General features: G+C 36.7%; 1 protein-coding gene across 1 annotated transcript in view; it reads left to right on the forward strand.

Annotated features, from left to right (window-relative positions):
- Nucleotides 1-22,595, forward strand: part of LOC102099290 (atrial natriuretic peptide receptor 2-like) — a 36,604-nt gene extending 14,009 nt beyond the window's left edge. Inside the window, exons 9-23 of the mRNA XM_088054621.1 lie at nt 1,996-2,143; nt 3,602-3,688; nt 3,959-4,102; nt 5,015-5,136; nt 6,780-6,921; nt 9,750-9,795; nt 10,688-10,792; nt 11,749-11,862; nt 12,711-12,804; nt 13,597-13,684; nt 14,432-14,571; nt 17,336-17,488; nt 18,109-18,207; nt 20,572-20,663; nt 22,446-22,595. Of these exons, the coding sequence (XP_087910747.1) occupies nt 1,996-2,143; nt 3,602-3,688; nt 3,959-4,102; nt 5,015-5,136; nt 6,780-6,921; nt 9,750-9,795; nt 10,688-10,792; nt 11,749-11,862; nt 12,711-12,804; nt 13,597-13,684; nt 14,432-14,571; nt 17,336-17,488; nt 18,109-18,207; nt 20,572-20,663; nt 22,446-22,595 (1,724 nt within the window). The remainder of the gene's footprint in view (nt 1-1,995; nt 2,144-3,601; nt 3,689-3,958; nt 4,103-5,014; nt 5,137-6,779; nt 6,922-9,749; nt 9,796-10,687; nt 10,793-11,748; nt 11,863-12,710; nt 12,805-13,596; nt 13,685-14,431; nt 14,572-17,335; nt 17,489-18,108; nt 18,208-20,571; nt 20,664-22,445) is intronic.
- Nucleotides 22,596-23,428: the final 833 nt, after the last annotated feature.

The following is a 23,428-nucleotide window of genomic DNA, read 5'->3' on the forward strand; positions in this document are numbered from 1 at the left end:
GCCTTCTTTTTATTTATGTTGATTTGTTAATTGAAAAGGCAAGCCTAACCCAAAATAAACAGGTAAGATCTGAAGTTGGATGAAACAAATTGCGTCAGTGGATAGACCTTTCTGTATAATTGATCTCACTAAGTTGCCCTGGAATTGCACAAATATATTGAGAGATATAGCACTGTCTTAATTTCTCTCAGTATATGCTGAGTGTCGCAGACTCGTTACAAAAAGTGATAAATTTTGGCCAGAGGTTTTGAGGGTTTTTTCTATTTTATCTTCTGGTTATAAAATATGATTTAATTTGTTCTAATTAAAAAAGTTAAGAATAAATTCAGGTGTTATTATATGATTTATTATGCTGTACTTAAAATATATCTAAATTATTTACTTTGCTGTTCCTTGATTTAGCATTCAGAAAGAAAACAATACCTAGATCCTCAGAATGCGTAAATCTATGGAAGTCTGCTATGCTGATTGTACACACTCTCATTTTCTGTCTCTAGAACAGAAGAATTTCTAGGAGAAATTGCTAGGCAGATGTCTGCTTTGGGTGTCCAGTGTTGAGATGTTCTTGTGATATATAGTAGATATACTTTCAGCCTTAGACTTGAACATTAATGTCTTTTGATAAGATATCCTTGTTTTTGTAAATAAGAGATTTTGGCTTAGAAACTATTTTGATTTCAGGAACCAAAATTAATTTCAATCCAGATTTTTGAGAACAGAAATAGAGAAAAGTGTTTTTCAATACAGCAAAAACTAACATGTGCAAAATTTTCAGCTGATAGTAAATTAGAAAATGCCATAAGCATCACATGTGAGGGGTAGCAATGGAAAGAGACTGAGGGAAATTAGAAACATGATAAAAAATAACAGATTAAAATTACTTTGAAAACTCCAAGATGAAAGATGTAACTTTCTTGGAAAAAGAGCCTGCAAAGCATTAATACTGTTTAAGAGTATTGCTCTAAAAGTGATGATTAACAACTTAATGAGGATTGATAACATTGTAAGGTCACAGACAGTACGTCTTCTCTGTATAGAATTATTCAGAGCTACCCACAGTAGCCTGAAATGCAGATACCTAAATGAAAACACATCTGCAGTGCTCTACCCAGGGTATGTAGTACTCAGTATGAAATATTAGCCTTATTTTTTTAAAGTAAGTTAGTTTTTTGGTGTATTGCACCATATTTAGAGATATTGATATATATGCAGTCTTAGTCTCAAAGCTATCTCAGGGATCTGTAATGTATTTCTGGAAAGAATGCTGTAGAAAGCTTCAAATGTCAATGCAATTTTGAACTGCATATGGAGAATACTATGGTGTGGGAACATGGCAGTCCTGATTCAAGGTGAGATGTTGAACTTCCTCAGCAAGATATTTCTAACAGGGAGAGTTGAGAGGTCTCAGCAGTTCTGATACTAATTGGATAAATCTGGATTTTAACTGGAGATTATGACATGACATGTAGTTCATTAAATTTGTTTTGAATTTGTCCATTTTTTTACTGTGAGCTGGTCAACTGATATTAAAAAATGTACATTGAAAATCAGTGGGATTTTTTTTTTCCTCTTTCTGTATTGTTGCTCTCCTCTGACTTCTCTCTGGTGTCAGAATCACTTCCCACATTCCTGTACTTTACAGTCTTCTAGGAGCTCCAAATAGACTTGTTAAAGTATGGCACAGGGTTTACTCTCCTTCCCTGTGTTCTGTCCTCAGCTTCTAGGAAGCCCTAGCAGAAAGGGCTAATCATCTCAAGAGCACAGAAATGAAAATTGCATAAAATCCTGAGGATTAGTGAGAAGTATCTCTGGCAATGAATCGTCTTTGAAACTTTTTTACTTTTTATGCAGCAGTCACACCGCTTTCTCTCTTAACAAGAGCAGATGAGATGCAAAGTTTTTTGAGAATTCTTTATATTTGTTTGTCTTTGGAGTCTCCACCTGTGCATAAATAAGGACCATTGTATGCCTTTTCTCATCCCACATCCCATTTAGATTGCATTATACAGACAGCAACAGGAAGCATGATGAGTGCTCCCCCAGCACTCAGTGACTCCAACATCAGTTGTGTTACTGCTCTGAGCTCCTGCACAACAGCTGCCAACATGTCCAGAAGGAAATATTTCACCCAGACGGGGAGATAGTAAGTCAATACTACTCATTTATTGCAGTATCTACTGTTTTAGTTTCACCTTGATTTCTGGTTCTTGCCACTTTACGTTGATAGGCAGCAAAAAAGCTTGAATTTATCTTATTAGGCCAAATCTGGTATGTTAAGGTCATCATCTGACTTCTGTACCATATACTGGCTGTGGAGTATTTTACATGCCAGGCTTCTGGTTTGGTTGTCATTTCTCCTTTTCTCTTAGAGTCTTGTTAAAAGATTGTAGGTACATAAGATGTCCTGCATGTGTTTATGAATGGCCCTTGCTGTTAAAATGTATCTCAAACCAAGACTTTTATAAAACCCTTTTTTCTAAAATGCAGGCAGAGCAAACTAGGTTCTTAGCTCCATTAAAGGGCATCCTCTACAGTAGCACGTTAGAAATCTTGTCCTTTAACCAGCTGACACAACTCAAGGTTCAGAACGTATTACCTCTGAATCAAATTATAAAGGTGCATATCATGTTACTATAAGGACAAATGTTATATCCTGCCATGCAAAAGCAACTTTTCCCATAGAAGTGATAAAATTAAGAGCTAGGAGCAGAACATGTGCAAAACTAGAAGCTGTACTTATCATTTGAATACACAGGGAAGGATCTATGCTTGGCAGGATAAAGAAGCCTACTTGGGATCATTGGCTGAGAGAGAAAGTGCCTTCAGCATAGCTTGTGGAAAATCACAGCCACTTCATTGATGAAATACTGTGTTCAGCATTGATCTTTTTTTCTGAACTCTTTCTGAATGGTGACATTTTCATCACCATCATCATCATCATCATCATCACCTTCCTTGGATGACTCAAAGTCAAAAATATTTATCATTGGTGAAAAATGTAAGAATGGGGCATTCAGTCTCATTGGTGAAGCACCTACAACTGCTATGCTAGACACCCCATGCTCTCTATTTATATGGTGGACATCACTAAAATTCCCGCAGGTATATCCACTGAATTCCTTTACTCTGAAAAGGAAAATTGCCTTGTTCTCTATCAAATTCAGCTACTTCTTTGCTGAGAATGCTCAACCCCATGAGAACAAAAATATGTTAAATGCCAGTGAAGGATCTGCAGAACAGTAGCAAGAAGTAATGGATAGCTAGGAGGTGGTTTTATGTGTTTATCTAGCTCTGACATTTTCTTTGCTGTTACTCCATCATCAAACTTCCCCAACTGACTCTAACACTCTCATTCCAAATGTTGTCCAGAGATTGGGATTGATTGAATATAATCACTAATGTTCCTTTATCAAATGAAACAGGGTCCTGTCCCTTGTCTTAGATTCAGATTAATACCACATATCAACATGCTTAAATTCTCTGTCTCATCTCTAGAGATACGAAGATGTTCCCATTACAAAATATATGCAGCCCATTTTTGTAGTATTGCTGGATTCTGAAGTTGCCCTAAAACTGTAAAAAGCATTTCATTCTGTTTCAGTGATGGTAGAACAGTGGCCATAAAGAAAATAACGAAGAAGGCATTCACACTGTCTAAAACCATACGTAAAGAGGTAAAGCAAGTGAGGTAAGAAGTGAAATCTAAGAACTGTATGTTGTTCCATTTGTACACTAATTTTTTAGGGCTTAAAATCTTTCCAAATGTAACTGTAAATTCGTATTTCTTTTTCTTTCAAACTTTGTTTGAAAGGGAGCAAAGATCAATATTGACTTATGTCTGTTTTACTTTTTCTCTTCATTGTGAAACAAGGCACTTAGTTTTCCAGTTGTGCTAAAAAATCAGGAGGGACATATGTGAAAATTACTGTTGTGCTGTGATTTTTGTTGACTATCATAGGGAACTTGACCATCCCAATCTCTGCAAATTCATTGGCGGTTGTATAGAAGTTCCAAATGTCGCTATTGTCACAGAGTACTGCCCCAAAGGCAGCCTGAGTGATGTGCTCCTCAGTGAAGATATTCCTTTGAACTGGGGTTTCAGGTAAAAAAATCCAGCTTCTGAAAAGCTAAATTACATAGACTGTGCTATATGCCGTTTAAGACTAAATGTTAATTTTAGAAGTTCTTGTCTAGACAGGCCTGTAGAGAGGAGGGAGGGAGGGAGGGAGGGAGGGAGGGAGGGAGGGAGGGAGGGAGGGAGGGAGGGAGGGAGGGAGGGAGTGAGGGAGGGGGGAAGGCAGGGAGGGAGGGAGGGAGGGAGGAAATTTGAATGTGCATACTCAGTCCAACTTGTCTTTTGGGTGTTTTGAGAAATCATATGTTTAGTGCTTGAAATGCTAAGCCAATTACTTTTCAGCTCTTTCTCTAGTTATACTGCAAAACTATTTGAAAACTCTTTCTTCCCTTAGAACTTTGCTCCCAGATAGGTTAGGTATCCCTAGTTGACTAAAATCCACTGCATCTTTGTTTGGGAAGTCGTACTGGTGAAATTGTTAGCATACCTGCAAGTGGTTTATTATTCTTACCAATGCAAGAAATGAGCTCACATTGTCCATGAAACTTTCACAAAAGCAGTGATACTGTTTTTTGAGATTGATCTTCTTGACATGTCCTTTCTGCTTCTGCTGTATGCTTGCCTTCAGCAAAGAAAAATGCTTTTCAGGAAGGAAACCTTCCAAATAAAGCAAAAAAGATAATAAAATTGTTTCACTTGTAAACATGTGAAAGCACTCCCAAGGATACAAAAGTACTGACAATTTCTAGAACAAACTTTACTGTCTTGGCCTGTGAGCCCAGGGAGATATGGGTTTTCAAACAGTCACCTTAAGTGTTTTGGAAAAATGAATATGGGAACACAAATTGAAAAAAACCCTATAGTTTCTGTAAACTTTAGGCTTTGGAGCCATTCTTGAATGAAAATGGAAGCACTAGCTCACTGATTTTTGACTTTCAGGTTTTCTTTTGCTACTGATATTGCTCAAGGAATGGCCTATCTCCACCACCACAAAATGTATCATGGACGGTTGAAGTCTAATAACTGTGTGATAGATGACCGGTGGGTTTGTAAAATTGCAGGTAAAGACAAAGCTAGAAAAAATTTTCAAAACTGCCCAGCTAAACCCCTTATTGTAAATTTTACACTCTTCCCAAGTAGTTTCATGTTGACATTTCATGTGGAATTGCTGACTGTACCAGACTTCACTAGCAATGCCTTGTGCTGAAGCAAGTTTCATGTTGCATTATCAAGTCAAGTCATTTAGTACTTGTCAAAGATGCACATTTCAGATCCCACAAATTATTCAGTCTATCAACATCTGAGCAGAAACTCTACCTCATTCTCTGTTTTGATAGAGAGAAACCTGAGGCATGGACAATGGTGTAAAAAGATGTAGTAATAATGCTGACTGATTGGTAAGCACAAGGTAGTTTAATGGAGAAAAGCAGACTCAACTCAGAGCTTTTAAGTCTTATTCACAGTGTTGAATTGTATTCTCCCAGAGATGGAGCTACAGGTCAGGTCTACTCTTGGTACAGGAAGACAGCCTTTGGGAACAGGAAATCCACTGGCGAGTCTAGTTTAGTTTGCAGCTGCCAAAGGGAATCGAGGCAGCGATCATCTCTTCTACTTTTTGCCCAGAGTAGTCACAGTACTCTCTAACCCATAGCCCATTCCAAAAGCAGCAGCAGGAGATTTGTTTTTTGGTGGTACTATGACTAAGGCTCCTACACAGGGCCAGGCTTGCTTCTTCAACTCCTTCAGTATCCCTTTGCCTTTAAAACTCTGCTTGGAGCCTGTTCTGGAGAAAAAACATAAAAATTAGACATAGTTGAATAAAATCAACTACCTCACCTTAGCACAGCTTCTTTCAATTAAATAGGATATCTGTGAATTCATTAAAAAATTCTGTTTTGATTCTGTTCTGTGTCAAACAGTAGTGTTTTCAAATCTTCATGGTTTATCTGGAAGCAATAATGTCAAACAAACATCCTAAATAACAAATGTGGGAGCTATTATAAAAAATGTTCTCTACATAAAGATTCAGTCCCTAGGAACATCTTAATTAGAGGTCACTCCAGATAAAACCAGATGTCTGCATCCAGCCTTTGCATACAATCAGAAGAGTACTGTTTACGTAAGAAAGAAAACAGAACTCAGTTGTTTTTTTTCTCCTTCCTGGTTCTGAGTCATATGCTAAGAATTCCTTCTATATTAGGCTAGAAGTATAGATGGAAAGATGTTTCACATCTATGCTGCCTTTGTTCTGATGCTAGTGGTGTTCAAGTAACGCCCACCATCTGATTTTCAGTTGTTAGTCTGTCTAACTAGTAATTAGTTGAGCAACCTGCCACCAGAGATAAGGATCAAGGGACAAAGTAGAAAAGAAACCTGTATTTACATGCTAACTCTTGCACTGAGTTGAGACTATTATCTGAACATAATTTGATAAAATTGTAAAATAATTCTGATTGCAATGGATCACATAGTTCAGTTTCCCTATTCTAATTCATTCTTGCCCAAATATTTTGTTTTTAAGATGCTACATTTTCAGTAGTTTATGGGGGCAAGACCACCCAAACACCACTATTTCTAGACTAAGATATGTATTTAGAATAGGGAAAATGAAATTCTTTAGACTAGCTGTGTTACTGTCTGCTACTGCACATTTTTCAGGGAAGTATCCACTGAATAGTTTCCTTCCTGTTTTCTTCCATTTTAGATTATGGCTTGCAGTCATACAGAAAAGAAGATACTCCTGATGGATCAAGTTCATCCCAGCAGCCTTTGTTACAGATTTACACAGCTCCTGAAATACGTACTCTTTCAGATTTTGAACCCAGCTCTATGGCAGATGTCTATAGGTAACTAAGTTTTCCTGATCTAGCTTTTAGTAATTTTGAGTATTCTTTAACTGCAGTTAGGCCTGCTGTAATTCTGCTGTCACTCCAGGTATCTATTTGATTGTGTTTTTAAAAGGATTGGAATATAGAAGTGGAATCTGGAATATACAACAGCATAGATATCACAGGATCTTCTCTTTCAAGTTACATAACCAAATACTGAATTCACTGACATTATTTAAAAGCAGAGTTGGCCAAATTATTTATAAGGAGTCACTTGACTGGTAAGATGAAAAGGCATAAAGATCTGCTGCTATCTAATTATCCTTGTTGCTGTTGTTGTTATGAAAAGTAAATTATTTTCAACAACGGTAATACTTTAAAAGTTAATAGCATCGATGTTCTAGAATGTCATAATGCACATATGCATCCTATAATTCTATAACTCAATGTCAATACAATTATTTGGGGGCATTTACATGGTGACAATGTTTGGTTTACAGAGGAAATATAAAGAGTAGGGAAAAAAATGGATGCACTAGCAAATAATTTCATTCCTTTCCTTTTGAAAGCATTTATAGAAGATCACTTTCCAGTGGCTTTCCCTACTAGTGGTGGATTGCTTCTATCCACCCACTTTTCAGATAAGTGGGAGCACAATTGTAAACAAATGTCTGCATATAAAATGTACTTGAATATCATTAACTTTTATCTATTCTATCAGATTAACTGAACAAGAATTTGAAGTCTCAGTAGTATATCTGCCTATAGGCTTAAATATGCCTTTAGAATTTGTTCCAAAATTGCTCAGCTAAGGAATTTTGGACTGTGTTGGTATTTCTGTCTACTGTCATTTGTCCATGTTGCTCTGTACTTCTTCAACATGAAGTAGTCTTTGAAAGAGCTATGCTCCAACTGAACAATAATTTTAGGATTGTCTTATGCATTCCAGTTTACCATTGCCCTGCAGCCAAAATGCATCTCAGAAAATGTTTCCTTGACTTGTTCTCACATTGCTCCTGTTCTGGATAGGTATCATTATTTGACTTTGCAGACAACTTTGCCTCCTCAAGGCATTTCTTGCCAAGGGTTCCCCTTTTAATAGTCCTAAGATCTGATTTGCTTCTCATATCATATATGTCTACAATGAACTTTTGACAGATTCAGTGAATGTTTCCTGGATTTATCTTGCTGTCCCACCCACATGTCTGCAAAATCCACATCTTCTTTTGTGGCACTGCAGGTATTAATTTATTGGTTAAAGAAAAGGTAAAAGCAGTGAGAGATAACACCAAAAAAGGGAGAACAAGCAGGCAGGGAAGATAGAGAAGTACCCTGTATGATTGAAAGGGTTGTCTTTTTTATCTGGGCTGTTCTTTCAGAATTTGCATTTTAACAAATTTTGTGATTGATGATATAAGCAGGAGGTAAGCCTTCCTGATACATGTATTTGGCCTCACTGGCCAGGCAGCATTGATTCAATCTTGAAATCCTCAGTTTTTATCCGTGCAAAAATTCCATTAATATTCCTGAAAGTGAGGCCCAAATAAAAAATGAGTAGAAACTGCAGGAGTGGGACTTGTAATTTAGTGTGCTCTTACAGATGAATCACTGGCTTTTCAAGTTCTCTAGGCAAAGTGTTGGTCAGATGGGAAAGCTAAAATGGAAATGAGAGCAGGAGCATGAATGTAGCTCTTGTTTTGAGCTAAAGAGGCTGTTTCAAGTCACAGTTTCTCTAACACTGGTTCTTCATGATTTGTAATCGTCATATGAATTTCACTATCCACAATGGATAGTGAATTTTATTGGGCAATGCAGCTGAAGATGAATTAAACCAATACTGCTTTATCAGACTTACTATCATCTAATTATTATCCTTGAAAATCTGTTTCAGCTTTGCTGCCTCACCTACCAAATCACCACAAAATTAATATAAAAATCTCTTTAGATTAATTTCTAAATTATTCATCATGTTTTATATACATTATTTTATTTTCCAGTGGTGGTCCACAAGTAGGCTGAAAGATAGATAAACATATCCTCTTATCAACAGAATGTCTTACAAAGCAGTGCAACCATTAGCAGCACAATAGATTGAAAATCAGTATTCTCCAAAAAAGTAAATGTTACCAAGCCAAGAGGCATGCAGGGGTAAATTATTACACATTTCCGCTATATAAAGAGGCATCTTTATCCAGCCTGTTGGCTTGCTTCTAAGAGACCTCTGCTCTGAAATATATCCAATGAGTTCAGAAAAAAGACTAAATTCTCTATTTTTACCGTCATTTTCCTTTCTTCATCCTTGATGAATGTATTTGACCTTAGTTCAACTGAGGAAGATAATGACCATGAAAATATAATTCAGAAGAAACAAGCAGAAAAATATATCTCCTCTGGACACACAGGCTTTATGTGGATTTTCTAGAACAGTGATCTTTCCAGTGGCTGAAAAAAAGCTACTCCTCCTACTGGTGATTCTGATGAACCTGCTCCTGACCCCTGATAGGAGCAAAAATCAGAACTCTGTGTTTAATTGATAGGAATCACATACATAAACCTGCACATATCACCTTGGATTCCATTAATTCTTACAGTAAAAATTGCTTTGCTCTCCCGCAAACTCAAACATCTCTGGTACTTACAACCATGAGAGGGAAATGCTTTGAAACATTCAGTAACAGACCTCTGAAAACACATAGTAAGAAGTAGCAGTACCATTGCTGTCATTCTTTTTGAGATACTGGGCTTTCAGTAATAGAATGGGGAAGAATAAGAAATCATGAGAAGAAGAAATCACTGACTCAATTAACTGTTATTGCATTAAGATTTTTCTTAATTTTTTTCTGCAGTTATGCCATCATTTTACTAGAAATTGCTACAAGAAGCGACCCTCTGGCAGTAAGTAAATATGAACTATCTGTAGAATATGGCAACTTTGTTTCTGTTTCTGCTGATGATACAAACCATAATTTGAGCTACTGCACCTTTGAGTTACTTTTTGAGCTTATGAATGCCAGTTCAGTTCCCATGGAACTGAAACTTCAGAGCTTTGCAGAAGAGCATATGATAAAAATAATGTAGCTCCAAAACTGCCTTTTGATTAGTTTTGTGAGGCATAATGGCTAGGTGGATGCAGGGAGAATGTATGTATTAATATCTTCCTTTTTCTACTGCTTCTTCCTTTTCCTGTAATTTACAGGCCCTTTAGTGGAATCTTAGTGATAAGAATAACCTAGAAAAACAAATTAGCTGCTCTCCATAATGAAAATGTCTGTTTTGCATGTGTCTTTTGATCACTGCTAAATAGCAAACACAAAAAGAATGCACCTTGAAATTGAAAGCAGATGGTCTGGATGTATAACCATGTTCTCTCTGAAATAATTTGCTTAACAAGAGTTGTAACAATGAAGACTTGAAACTACCATTTTTCCAGTTCTCACAGTTTGTGAGAATAGACTAATATAGTCCCTGTGGTCTCTTAAAAGTTTCCCAATATCTCGCCAGGTGTTTGTTTGTTTCAAAAGTTATGTCATATAAACATTGAGATTAAAGCCTGTGAGCCATGAAAAAGCTTTTAGACAAGTTGACCCATTTTAGACTGGGTTATAGTTGTTTTTTTTTTTTTATCCTTTCTTCTCCCTTGTGCTCTTATGTAAAAAAAAGCTGACTTAGAAGTGATAGGGAAGATGTTATAAAAGTGATGATGATAATAGTAATATATTTTCAGTGGCTGGCATGAGAACCATAACACTTGTTTCAATATTGTTTTGAAACATCTTTTCTCTAGAAAGACGATGTGCATTCAGCTGAATGTTCTTGGTGCCCACCTTTGGCAGAATTAATTTCAGGAAAAGCTGAGAATTCTTGCCCATGTCCCACAGATTATGTAGAGGTGAGTAAAATACAATACTGTGTATAAAAATCATTTATTGAAGTGAATTTATAACACGTCATAGAAGTTTTATGGCAATATTACCTTTGATAACTATAAATAATCCAGAAATCAAGAAGTATACCTCAAACAAGGCAAAATGATAATATTTAAAATCCATAATAAAAAAACCTGTCATTGTGACAGTGAAGAATTCAGTTGTCCCCTCCAGCTGCCGGTGTAATAGATTATGTTTTTAATATCCAATCATTGATTTTTGTGCAATTTCATTTTATTATAAAGTGTTGAATTCCATACATATTTTATGTTAGTAATATCTAGCTCACTGACAGAGGGCTTTCACATAATGAAGTCTGTCTTAGGCAAACTATGAGTTTGGTTTGTTTCTTATGCAACAAGTCTTTCCCTTCAGTAGCCTCAATAAAGTACACCCCCTCCTAGTTTAATTAAATCAGAACAAGATGAGGTCATCCTCATTTCAGTTTAAGTGCTATATAATTCACCTTTGCTGGTTTGTAGCAACATAAATGTAAAAATACTTCTCCTTAGCATCACAAGCTTTTAATCAGAAAGATTAAAAGATTATAACATTCTTAAGGGGTTCTTCAGCTCTTAATCCTTTGTGAAATTTGTATACAGACTAGTCCTCTGAAAACAGTATGTGACTCCAACAGCATAACTGCACAAGACAAGAGCTTAAGCAGTGTTCAGCAGAAGGAATGTGTATATCTTACTCCTGATTTCCCACAGCAGCATTTTCATGAACTGGTATCTTTCATTCAGCAAGAACCTGTGCAACTCCAGAAGATTCAGTACAGTTCTAATGCTTTCCACCAGCTGCATATAGAGCTCCACACAGCCAGTTGGCACCAAGGAAACAGAAGCATTAACTTAAGATACTGCTTGTGCTTGGAATAATAAATGGCTGTTTGCTTTTCTCTCTTTCCCTTCTGCAGTTAATTGAAAGGTGCAGAAAAAGTAATCCATCTCAAAGGCCTACATTTGAGCAAGTCAAGAAAACACTGTACAAAATGAATCCTGTTAGCCCTGTTGACATGATGATGACTCTGGTAAATTTAGATTTTTAATCCAATCCAATCTGCTCACTTTCAATAGCTTCTACCTCCATCCTTAGGGTTGTTTTTCTTTTTTATCTTATTGCCTTTGTTTGGTGAAAAAATCCACAGTTACTTGTTCAGTTCTGTTGGGTTGACTGTAGCTGTAGTTCTGCTTGAAACCCAGCTTTTGTCCTCATTCAGTTTTTTAACTTTCTCAACTTCTTCAGGGTTAAACAATTTTTTTTTTTTGTCTGTCAAATGTTGCTTGCAAACTATATTCCTCCTTTCCTGTGACTCAGTAGTCTTATACTACCAGGGATATAGAATCCCTGCTTGCTACAAATAGCATGTTTATTAATCATTTTGAGCAGAGTATCTCAAGCCCATCAGCAGAGAAAGAAGATTCCTGCCTCCACAGACTATTTCCTCACACAGAGGAGGGATGCAAAAAACAAAGCATAGACTAGCATAGCAAGGTAGTTTATGAAAGAGCATTGTGACCTTTTGATAAAAGATTGAGATTTAGATACCTTTTGTTTTGTTAAGATTTTGTCTGCAGGTTGCTCTGTGCATTGCATTTGACCCCTAAAGTTTGCATGAAATTTGAAAAGCTGAAATTGCCTCCTGCTGTCTTGTCTGTAAGCAACAACCTTGAGTCTAGATGCATAAATTTACTTAAGGAGAAATCTGATCTTTGGATTTTGTAAAAAAGTGTCAAGCTTCTTAGACCTGTCCCCTTTTTTATCTCTGAATGTTTCCAAAGCAGAATCATTCAAATACTTAAATCCTATCCAACTAGGCATCTGTTTCAGTTAAAAGATGAATTTTTGAACAATTTTGGAAAATTCTTTGTTATTTAGATGGAGAAATACAACAAACATCTGGAGATACTAGTTTCTGAGAGAACTCAGGATTTAATGCATGAAAAACAGAAGACTGATCGTCTGTTGTATAGTAAGTTACAAAGAAAAAAATTTTGAACATTCTTCTCAATAAAAATTTTATTTCAGCTGTGTAACTACAAACAATAACCTTTTGATAGGTGATTATTTAATGGGTAACATTTAGCTAGCAAAGGATTAATATACTTTTTTCTTGCAAATCTGGAAAGATATTTAGCTACTTTCTGTATTTCCCCTTTAGAAATCAGTACATTAATCTGAGAGCTTTTGGCCCAAAATCCACAGTGACTTTGCATCACTGTGGCAGGCCTTTTACATAGTTATAAATGTTGTGGAATTGTAGCTGGTTGCTTTTGATGGCAGTATATGTTCCAGAATTTTGTAAGATAAAAAGGCATAAAGAGATGGGAATAGCATGTAAGAGAGGAAAAAACAGTGCAAGATAGGGGGAACAAAGATGATTAAAAAAAAAAAGTAATAGGGAAGAGACAGTAAACAAACCTAACACAGGTAGAAGACACTAGCAAACAGTTGACAAAGAAGAAATTAGTAAAATCCCAGATCACACTATTAGAATCTAACCTTACTCTTTCTTGGAATGTGTAGGTACTGGTTTGTTTGGCCTAAAAATTATGGGCCATGTAAAAAATCTGGATGTGTTATCAGTGAGATTTATTTGTGAATTCTCACATTACAGCAGAGCAGATTTTCATGCAAAAATGTTTCTCATTTTCATAACATTTTGCATTTATGAACATTTTTTGTGCCTTTAAAACAACATGTTATGTTTAGTGTATTCTTTTATCCATATAAAAAAATTACAATGCTCTACTTTCTACAACAGGTATGTTACCAAAACAAGTAGCAGATGATCTCAGGCAGGGAAAACATGCACAAGCTCAAAGTTACTCAAGTGCCACCATCTTCTTCAGGTAAATAAAAATGAAAGATAGGACTAGAACTAACTCCTACAGAAGAACCTTCTAGGCTTCTAGTGCAGGTGAAGCCCCTAACTGAGTACAGAATTTATATCTAAACTGCTATTTATTGGAACAGGTGCCTCTGTAAAAAAAAGTCTTTCAAAATTCTCACACCTCCCTATTTATTATTATTATTACTTAAATAAAAAATTACATTACTCTGGAGCTCTAACGAACAGCAGCACATCACTTTACATGTGTTACACATGCATGAATGCATGTTTTATAAGATAGGTCTAAGTAAAGAATCCACCATTTAGCCTGTGTAAAGTAAATTCATCTATCCTTAAAGTCCACATGGATTTACAATTTTAATTCTTTTTATGTGTACAGGAAGCAACATATAAATGGCATGCCTTCACTTGTCATAAATGAACAGATATCAAGTTCTCTTTTTTTCATTTATACATAACCTAAAACTGAAGACTGCTTAGTCTGTTCCAGATTAAAGTCTACATGTAAATTACTTTACTGCATTGATAAGCAAAAAGACTTGCGTCAGTCCATTCTTTTTAATGGAGTCTTTTGTAAATATAAATAAATGAAGACAAAACTATCCAGTAAGAATCTTAGTGAAAGAATTATTGAAAAGAAAATGTTGATGTAATTGCATTGAGAAAATTTTACTGTGTATTTAAAATTACTAATCAGCAATGATTAGGACAATGGATGATTACATTCTTTCTGTTGTTTTAACAGTGACATTGTTGGCTTCACTGAGCTGTCCAGCAGTAGCACGCCATATCAAGTGGTAGATCTCTTGAACAAACTTTACACCGCTTTTGATGAAATCATAGATAACTATGATGTCTATAAGGTGGAGACAATAGGAGATGCCTGTAAGTTCCTTGAGCTGTGGACAAAGATGGGGCCTGGAGCATTAAGATAGAGACTCTCTGGTGACAAGAAGAGCTGAAGGAGGTTTGGAAAACTTCTTACCACTGGGAAGACCGAATAAAACAATCAGGAGATGAGTCCTACCAGAGCCCTAGCAAACTTTAGGAACATTTTCCTGCATACCTTTAGTCATTTGTATGATTGATAATGGAACATATAATAATGATGATATGAATGGGACAAAATAATTGAGTAAAATACTGCTGCTCTTTATTTGGTTCCTATGATTAGTGAGGTCTGGTTTTAAGTCTTGGCAGCAGATTAATCCCAGTTGTATTCTGTATGACAGGAACACAAGTAAAAAAATGACCTTCTATATGAGATCATAGATGCCATACCCTAAGCTTTATTATCTATCTTTTTTGCAAAGACCATAACAATCTTCTTTCTCATAATGCACTGTAGGGGCTTGACTGCCTCTTTTTGAGTTTTATAGGAAAATGCCTCTATATTTGCTACTGTGGCAATCTGCTGGGGATAGACTATGATTAAAATGGAGTTCCATAAAACCTAAAGAAATCTAACAGGGTTTTTGGATGAGACAGACAGAATACCTGTAAGAGATATGGGGAAAAAAAAACTGCTCTTTTTTCTCCATGGGATTACTGAACACATCATAAAAGTCCTGAAAGAAATGTAATCCACAGATCCCTAAAACATAGGTTGCTTACCCTACACAGTAACAGGATCAAAGAATCATAGAATATTCTGAGTTGGAAGGGATATCATAGGATCAAGGATCATAGAGTCCAACTCCTGGCCCTGCACAGCACCATCCTAAAGAGTCACACCATGTACCTGACATTGCTGTCCAAACACTTCTTGAGCTCTGTCAGGCTTCGTGCTGTGATCACTTCCCTGGGGACCCTCTTCCAGTGCCCAGCCACCCTCTGGGTGAAGAACCTTCTCTTGATATCCAGCCTAAACATCCCCTGACACAGTTTCAGGGCATCCCCTCAGAGCAGAGATCAGTGCCTGCCCCTCCTCTTCCCCTCCCAAGGAAGCTGTCACTGCAGTGAGGTCTCCCCTCAGTCTCCTTCAGGCTGAACAGACCAAGTGACCTCAGCCACTCCTCACACGGTTTCTCCTCAAAGCCCTTCACTCTCCCTCCCTGTGGTTGTCCTTTGAACACTCTCTAACAGCTCAATGTCTTTTTTGTGTTGTGGCACCCAGACCTGCCCCCAGCACTCGAGGTGAGGCTGCCCCAGCTCAGAGCAGAGCAGGACAATCCCCTCCCTTGCCCGGCTGTGATGCTGGGCCTGATGCACCCCAGGACACCGGGGCCCTCCTGCCTGCCAGGGCACTGCTGGCTCAGGGTCAGCTTCAACCAGGATCCCCAGGCCCCTTTCCTGCACTCATTTCTGTTTTCCAGCCTCTCCTTTCCTAGTCTGTCTGCACATCCAGGGTTGCCCCATCCCAGGAGCAGAATCTAACACTTAAACACAAATTTGGTGATTGCCCAGTCCTCTAATTTCTCAGGGTCTCTTAGCAGGGCCTTTATGCTTGTAAGGCAATTTAGTAGCACTGGCAGACTCGGTATCCCTTCCAATTCTGTGTCCAAGCCATTTATGAAGGTGTTGAAGAGCACAGGGCTGAGGATGGAGCCCCATGAAACTCCTCTAGTGACACGTCACCAGTCTCATGTCACTCCATTCACAGTAACCTTTTGTGCCTGACCCTCAGCTGCTCACCCATCCTGTGATGTGTTTATCCAGTTGCATGCCAGACAGCTTGTCCAGAAGGATCCTGGGAGAAGCAGTATCAAAAAGCTTTACTGAAATCCAAAAAGATTACATCAGCTGGCTTCCCTTCATCACCTGGGTGGGTTATCCTGTCATAAAAGGAAATCAGATCTGACAATCAGGGCTTTCTGCTTATGAAGCCATTCTGGCTGTGACCAATGACTGTGTTGTCTTTCAGATATTTTTCATTACCTCCCAGAAAAACCTTCTCCAGAATTCTGCTGGCCATTGAAGTGACAGGCCTGTAGTTTGCAGGGTTCTCCCTCTTCCCTTTCTTGAAAGTTTGGACATTTGCCAGCTTCCAGTAGACTAGGACCTCTCCAGATTTCCATGACCATTTAAAAAGTATTTTCAGAGATCTTACAATGATTTCACCAGTTCTTTGATCACTATGGGATGAATCCCATCACGTGCCATAGATTTACAGGGGCCAAACTAGAGCAGCAAATCCCACATAAATTCAGGTTTTAGTGGGAGTTTATCATTCTCACAGTCATGGCTGTCCAGCTCAGCACTCTGGGACCCCAAGAACTTGTCATCAGTTTTTAAAGCATAGTGCAGGAAGCATAGGACAATGTCTAGTAGGAGTCATTGCCCTTTTTTATAATATCTGCCCAATGAAAAAGGTGTATTTGCACTGCCTGTCCCACTTTAAGCATTCTCAGTGGACGGGAGGATGAACAAAGAAAGAAAGGATTGGAGGGAATAAATCTTATATAAAAATAAGGTTGAAATACAAAATTTTTCATACCTAAGGTAATTCCACACATGAACCATTGCCCTAGCCTTCATTTGTTTCTGGCCTTTTTGCTCAGCAGGCACAACTGTGCCTTAGGATATGAAGGAACAGGGCTCCTTTTTTTTTTTTTTAATATTTTAATGTATTTTTTTTATTGTAGGCAGTGTACTTTAGTAAATCTCTGTGTAATGCCAAAGGTTAACACAGTTGCGTTGTTATGTTAAGATATGGTGGTGTCAGGAGTACCCAAGGAGAATGGGATCCTTCATGCTGGTGAGATCGCAAGCATGGCTTTAGATCTTCTGGATGTCTGCAAGATTTTTAAGATTCCACACAAGCCCAATACCCTCCTAAAGATAAGAGCAGGAATACATTCAGGTATGTTGAGAAAGCTGCAAAAGATTCTTCCTCTTGCCTTACAAAAAGATCTGTAGTGGCCATTTCCTCTCCATTTAAAAAAAAAAGTTAATTTTTTTATGTGCAGTGGAACACAATATAGAGGTCATCCCAACAGAATAATTTATTGGATACATGGGATATTGGTACCTCAGTTTTGAATACAACATTGGAAACATCCCACAACCCCTTTGCCTTTGCTGATGTGAGTTAGAACTGCCATTCTGTATCTGTTGTTTTTCTTTATCAGCTGTTCTCTTCTCAAAACAGTGAGTTGTTTTTTGACACTCTGATCTAGCCTTCACTGTCAGACTCCTAGCTCCCTGATTTAATTTGATGTATGATTGCAATTCCTTCTTGATAGACAGAGTTGTATATGTCCTGTGCAGCCCAGCATCTTCCAACTAATCAGCATACATTGTCTTCTATGTTTTAAATCACTTTTAAGACAGATTTGTAACCCATGTAAAGACAATACTGACACTCAGACTTTATTTGGTTAACAAATTAGATTTAAGATAGTGTGGGAAGCAACCACAAGGCTGCATGACTGATTATGTGATTTATAAACACAAAATGTCTTGTTTTCTATTTCTTGACAGGGGCAGTTGTAGCTGGAGTTGTTGGAACAAAAATGCCACGGTACTGTTTATTTGGAGATACTGTGAACACAGCTTCCAGGATGGAATCTACCAGTGAAGGTAATAAGGAACAAACTGCAGGTGGGGTTTTTAATCATCCCTGAATTAGTTCTTAAAAATGTTAGGCTGAGTTTTGAGTCCTGACCTATTCAAATGATTCTGAATCCTGTAAAGAAGTTCTTGATTTCTGTGTCCAGTCTGCCTAGGGACAAATTATTTGAGTGGTATTCTCTACAACTGTTTTTGTAACCAGATCCCCATATTTCTCATGTCTCAGAAAGAGATTTTTGTGGCTTTGAAGTTCTCTACAGTAAAAAAAGGTAGAAATAAAACAAAATGAGAGGCAAGTGGTTATGCTCACTGTTTCTATTTGTTCCTGGCACCCAGCTGGATTTATGGTAAAAATATTTTCATTATTCCTCTTTTATTTCTGATAACTTTCTGTAATGGAGAACACAATAAACAGTAGGACACCATGGGAGCTGTGTCTGTGTTGTAGAAGATTGTGTATATTTTTGAATATTGTTTATTTATTATTTATTGTAATATGTATGTAATGTAATATGTATGTAATGTAATATGTATGTATACATATTACATATATAATATGTATGTGTCCGCTAGAAAAGAGTCTAAACAGAGTTTCTGTGGAGGTATTCTCACTGCTTCTTCCTAAGAAATAACAGAGCTCCAAGTTTACTTAGCAAGCTTTGTCTTTAGCCAATATGAACATTTGAATCTTAGATTCTGAAATATTTTAGCTGATCTACAAAAACTGAAAAAAAAAGAAATAGAGTGATCCAATGTCACAGAACCCTCATGGCTTGTCTCCTTTCATTCTTGAAACAAAGCTGAGTAATTTTATGGCTCACATCGCAATGCATTGTAAATGAACTAGGCACATACAAGATTCTTCAAGTTTAATTTAATGGTAAAAACTGATGCCTTCAATATCTATTATGATCCACCAAAAACAAGGCAGAAAGGCAGGGGAATGGTCCTAAATTATGGATTTGAAAGTTTTGAAAGGATTTGAGAATAACTAGCATCCATTCCTTCTCACCATTTTTATTTTTCCAAAGCAAATGCTAACCTGGGTGGAACATATATAACTTCATTTTTTTTTCTGCCAGTCTCCCAGATAACTCCTTTCATACTTCTTGTGTCATCTTATCTGAACTCCTTTAAAACTAATACCTTCAAAATCTGCTTCCATCTTTACAGGTTATCTTTTGCTCTGTATGCCAGTTTCTTTCTTAGATGGTGCATCAACACTATAGATCTAGAAATAAAGAGAACATTTATCTTTCAAGCCTTTGTTTTCCCTCCCTCTTTTTCTGGCCACATAGTGAGGACCTCAAATTACATTACCAAGTTTTAACCCTAAGATGATTGGTTTAAAATAGATTAACTACTAGCAACGTGCATTAAAAATGCTATTACCTGGTATCTGAGTGCTAGTGTCTTGTTTTCAAGCAAGATGACAAGCTGAAATATAATGTATCTACTGCAAAGTATATTTCTGAGATATGTATCTCGTATATATATGTTGGAACATATATCTCCTGATCTACAGGCAATGTTCCAAGACTCTAAAAACATGTAAACAAATAAAAGTGGGCATTATAGAACTGTCATTTTCTGATATAGGTAAAATCAGTCAGAAAATCTTAGCCAATCCTACTATCATCTGGGATTTTTTTTTAAACAAAGAATCATTATGATTGGCTCTGTGTCACAGAATGTTACAAAAATTTTTGAAATTTTTTAAAATTTTGGTAAAATTTTGCTTTTCAGCAAAAGTAGAATTTCTTCTATCTGTCCTCCTTCTTGGTCCTTCCTCCATCATTTGCAAAAGGCAAGATAGGTGAGGTTTACATGGTTTACATGAAGATAAAATTTCAACTAAGGAAAAATCACATTGTTAAAATAATTGTGGAATTATGTTAATATAATCTCTTCCATATGTTTTAATTTAAAGGTTTGGAGTGAGAGCACGGATGGCTGTTTCCTTAATGTTTAGACTTCACTGAAAACTGAATGTGCAAAGAAAGCACTGGCTCTTTATTGACCAGGAGGTAGAACTGTGTATAGTTTTCTTCATCATATGAGAAGGGTGCTTATCAGTAGCAAAGATAGACAACTGTGAAGAGTACAAAAATATTATTAGATGCAGAATGTGAAGAGTAGTGCTTGTTGACAGCCTCATATTTGTCCTGAGATGCTCTTACAAACAGGCCAGGATACTAGAGCTTATATGCAAACATTTTGAAGAACAAATAACAAGGAATGAAAGCAAAGACTTGAAAAAGAAACCCAAGGGGGAGTTCATTAATGAGTCCTGAAATTTTTGACACACTTTGGGAGATGGATCTGTCTTAGATGTATAATTTTTGCTAATATGATATTTCTATTTCTTTCCAGCTCTTAAAATACAGTGCAGTTCAAGTGCATACCAGCTGTTGGAGCAGATTGGAGAGTATGTGTTAGTATGCCGTGGGAATTTACAAGTCAAGGTGTGTATGCAACATTTACACTCAGCTTTTCAGAAAGGAGAATGTGAAAGTACTCTGGAGTCCCTGAATTTTAACCCATGCAGTTCTCTATACATTCTAGTCCTCTGTACCTCACAGTGCTTTTGTTAGACTAATTCCAGTATCTGAAGAGACCAGGTTCACACTTTAAGACAGGACAAGTTCCATGCTCTTGTTCATGAGACAAACCTGGTAAGTCAGAGATGAAGGACTTAGTCAAGCTTGGAAGTCCTGCATGGCACATTCACTGTTACAACTGCTTGAAATAAAGAAAGGTCCTTCAGAGACATGACAAATCATCACATGAGTTCCACAAGAGAATTAACATACTTGTGGACCCAGTTTTGGATGGAACTTCAAAGAATTGTTTTAACTGGTACTACTGTGTAGTGGTTTAGGTTTGTTGAGATTTTTGTTAATGTATTAAATAATGTGGTAGGTTTAGTGTTGGTTAAAATTATTAGTGTATTTATTTATTTTTTGTTGTGAGAAATGGATTAGGAGGAGGGTAAAATAGGTTTAAATTTAAAAGGTATGAAGAAAATTTTATTAATAGAATTAAAAGATAAAAATAATTAGAATAAATTTTTTAGAATATTTTTGCTTGATTTTTTTAATAAGAAAGAGGTTTTTTGTCTTTATTTTTATAAACAGTAGTTGTTTGGGAAAAAAATTGCAATTGTGAAGTTTTTTTTTATTTTTACAGCCTTCACACAGCTGAGTTTATGGTTTATGTTAATTTATGGGGTATTATTTTAAGGATGAGTTGTTTAAAAGTAAAGGTTTTTTCTTTTATTTTTGTGATTATTTTTTTTTGAAAATAGAGGGTTTTTTCTTCGTGGGGTAAAGGGCTTTTATTAATTTTTTTATTTAAGTTTTTTATGGGATAACTTTTTTAACATTTGTTTTGTTTAATTATGGTTGCTTCTATTTATATTTATAGTTTGAATATTTTCTTTCTTTATATTTTTTATGAATTATAGAGGATATTTTATTGTATTATAGTTTATTTTTATGGCTTTATTAAAATGATTTTTAGTTGTAATATTAGGGTAGTTTAAAGCTTTTTAATTCAGAACATGATTTTTTTAAAATCAATTTTAGTGTTTTTATGTGGGGTTTTTTTATGTGTTTTTACTTTATATTCTTTTTTCACTGAGGGGAAGACTGAGGTTTGTAGGTTTTATTTGTGCAGTGAAAGGGTTAGTATCTTACTTAGGCTTGCAGATGGTTATGGGCAGAGGTTGAATGAATTACGGCGATGGATTTTAGGTTGTGCTGGGCCTCTCTCTCTGCTTGGCCTGGATTTTTGGAGCTTGGTGGACTTTGGCTTGGGCCAATGGCAGGGGCAGGGCAGGGAGGAGGAGAGAGGTTTTTTGGAGTTGTTTGTTTTCTAAATGTAGAATTTACAGAGGTGGACTTAGCTTTTAAATGGTTTAAAAAGTTGTTAATTTTTAGAGTTAGTTAGCTATTGGGGTTTATTTAGGTACAGAGGAAGATTTTAGTAGCTTTTTCTAGAAAAATTATTTTTGTAGGAGGCTTTTTTTTTTCTTTTTTTTTTCCCCACTAAATGTTAACTAATGCAAAACTAGCATATACTGGCATTATCTTTTAAGGAAATGTTTTATGCCTCATTTTTCCTCTATGTAAAGTGGCTGACAAGCACGTATTTCTCTTTTTGGGACCTGTTTTGAGTTGTAGTAAGAAAATTATTTCATAAATGACAGACAGTGTTATAACCCCATGACTAATATTCTTCCTTAGGGGAAAGGAGACATGGTCACATACTGGCTTGAAGGTAAGAAAGCCTCTGTCACCCAGAAGGCAGTCACCAGCACTTCTGTGACTCCTCAAGATGCCGACAAAGTTTCATACAGCCCAATACCAGGTGTCCTTCCCAGTGATCCTCTCTGAAGTCTTGCTTCCTAGTCACTCATTAACTCCAGTATCCCTTCTGCTTTCAGTCTGTTAGGTCATCTTGCTAAATTAGAAAATTAGGGAAGACATTATGTACCCGTTTGGCCTTGTGAATGTATTAGCTCAGGCTTTATTTACTGTTATTTCTCCCAGCAGTGGCACTGAAAATACAAAAATAGCAAAAACTTGCGCTAAGGAATAATACATAGAAATGTCCCACCAGCTATCAGAGTTACTTCTTGATTTGGTTTTGATGGGAAGTCTTCAGCTAGCAGCCACCATGACTTAAAATCATCTGGTTGGACATTCCAGCCTGTGAGGTGCTCCCACAGGAAAGGAGACAGTGTAGTGTTGCTGTTTAGTGGTGTCATGAACCCTGTGGCCATGGTTGGTTTTGGGGTCTGAAAGGGAAAAATGAGGTGTGTATTGTGTAAGGAAGTAAGATCCATCAAAAGAGGAGGGTGAAGCAGAGAAATTATAGTTGATACAAATTGAAACAAGAATTTGTACTTCTCCTTCCATTTCATCTCCATTGTCTGGAGCATAAAAAGAAAAATTAAGAAGAAAGCCTGGTGTGTTTCCATACAGCCAATTCCTAGTTAAACCTGCCATCTTGCTGCAGAAACCTGAAAATCTTGGGAGAGAAATGTAAGACATTGTATGCCATTGCTAAAATGGATAAAGTTCACTACAGCTGCTCTTGTCTTTGGCTGCTCTGGGATTTCTCTGAAAAACGGCTCTTAACATTAGCTGATGTTGTTGCTTTCACTAAAGTGGTAGTGAACCTACAATTGCTGGATAGCTATCTGTCAGTGAAATCAGGCAGCCCT

Source organism: Pseudopodoces humilis, chromosome 4, assembly GCF_049639895.1.
Source record: "Pseudopodoces humilis isolate 2021_Gansu_Grassland_sample_001 chromosome 4, ASM4963989v1, whole genome shotgun sequence".
NCBI classification, from domain to species: Eukaryota; Metazoa; Chordata; class Aves; order Passeriformes; family Paridae; genus Pseudopodoces; species Pseudopodoces humilis.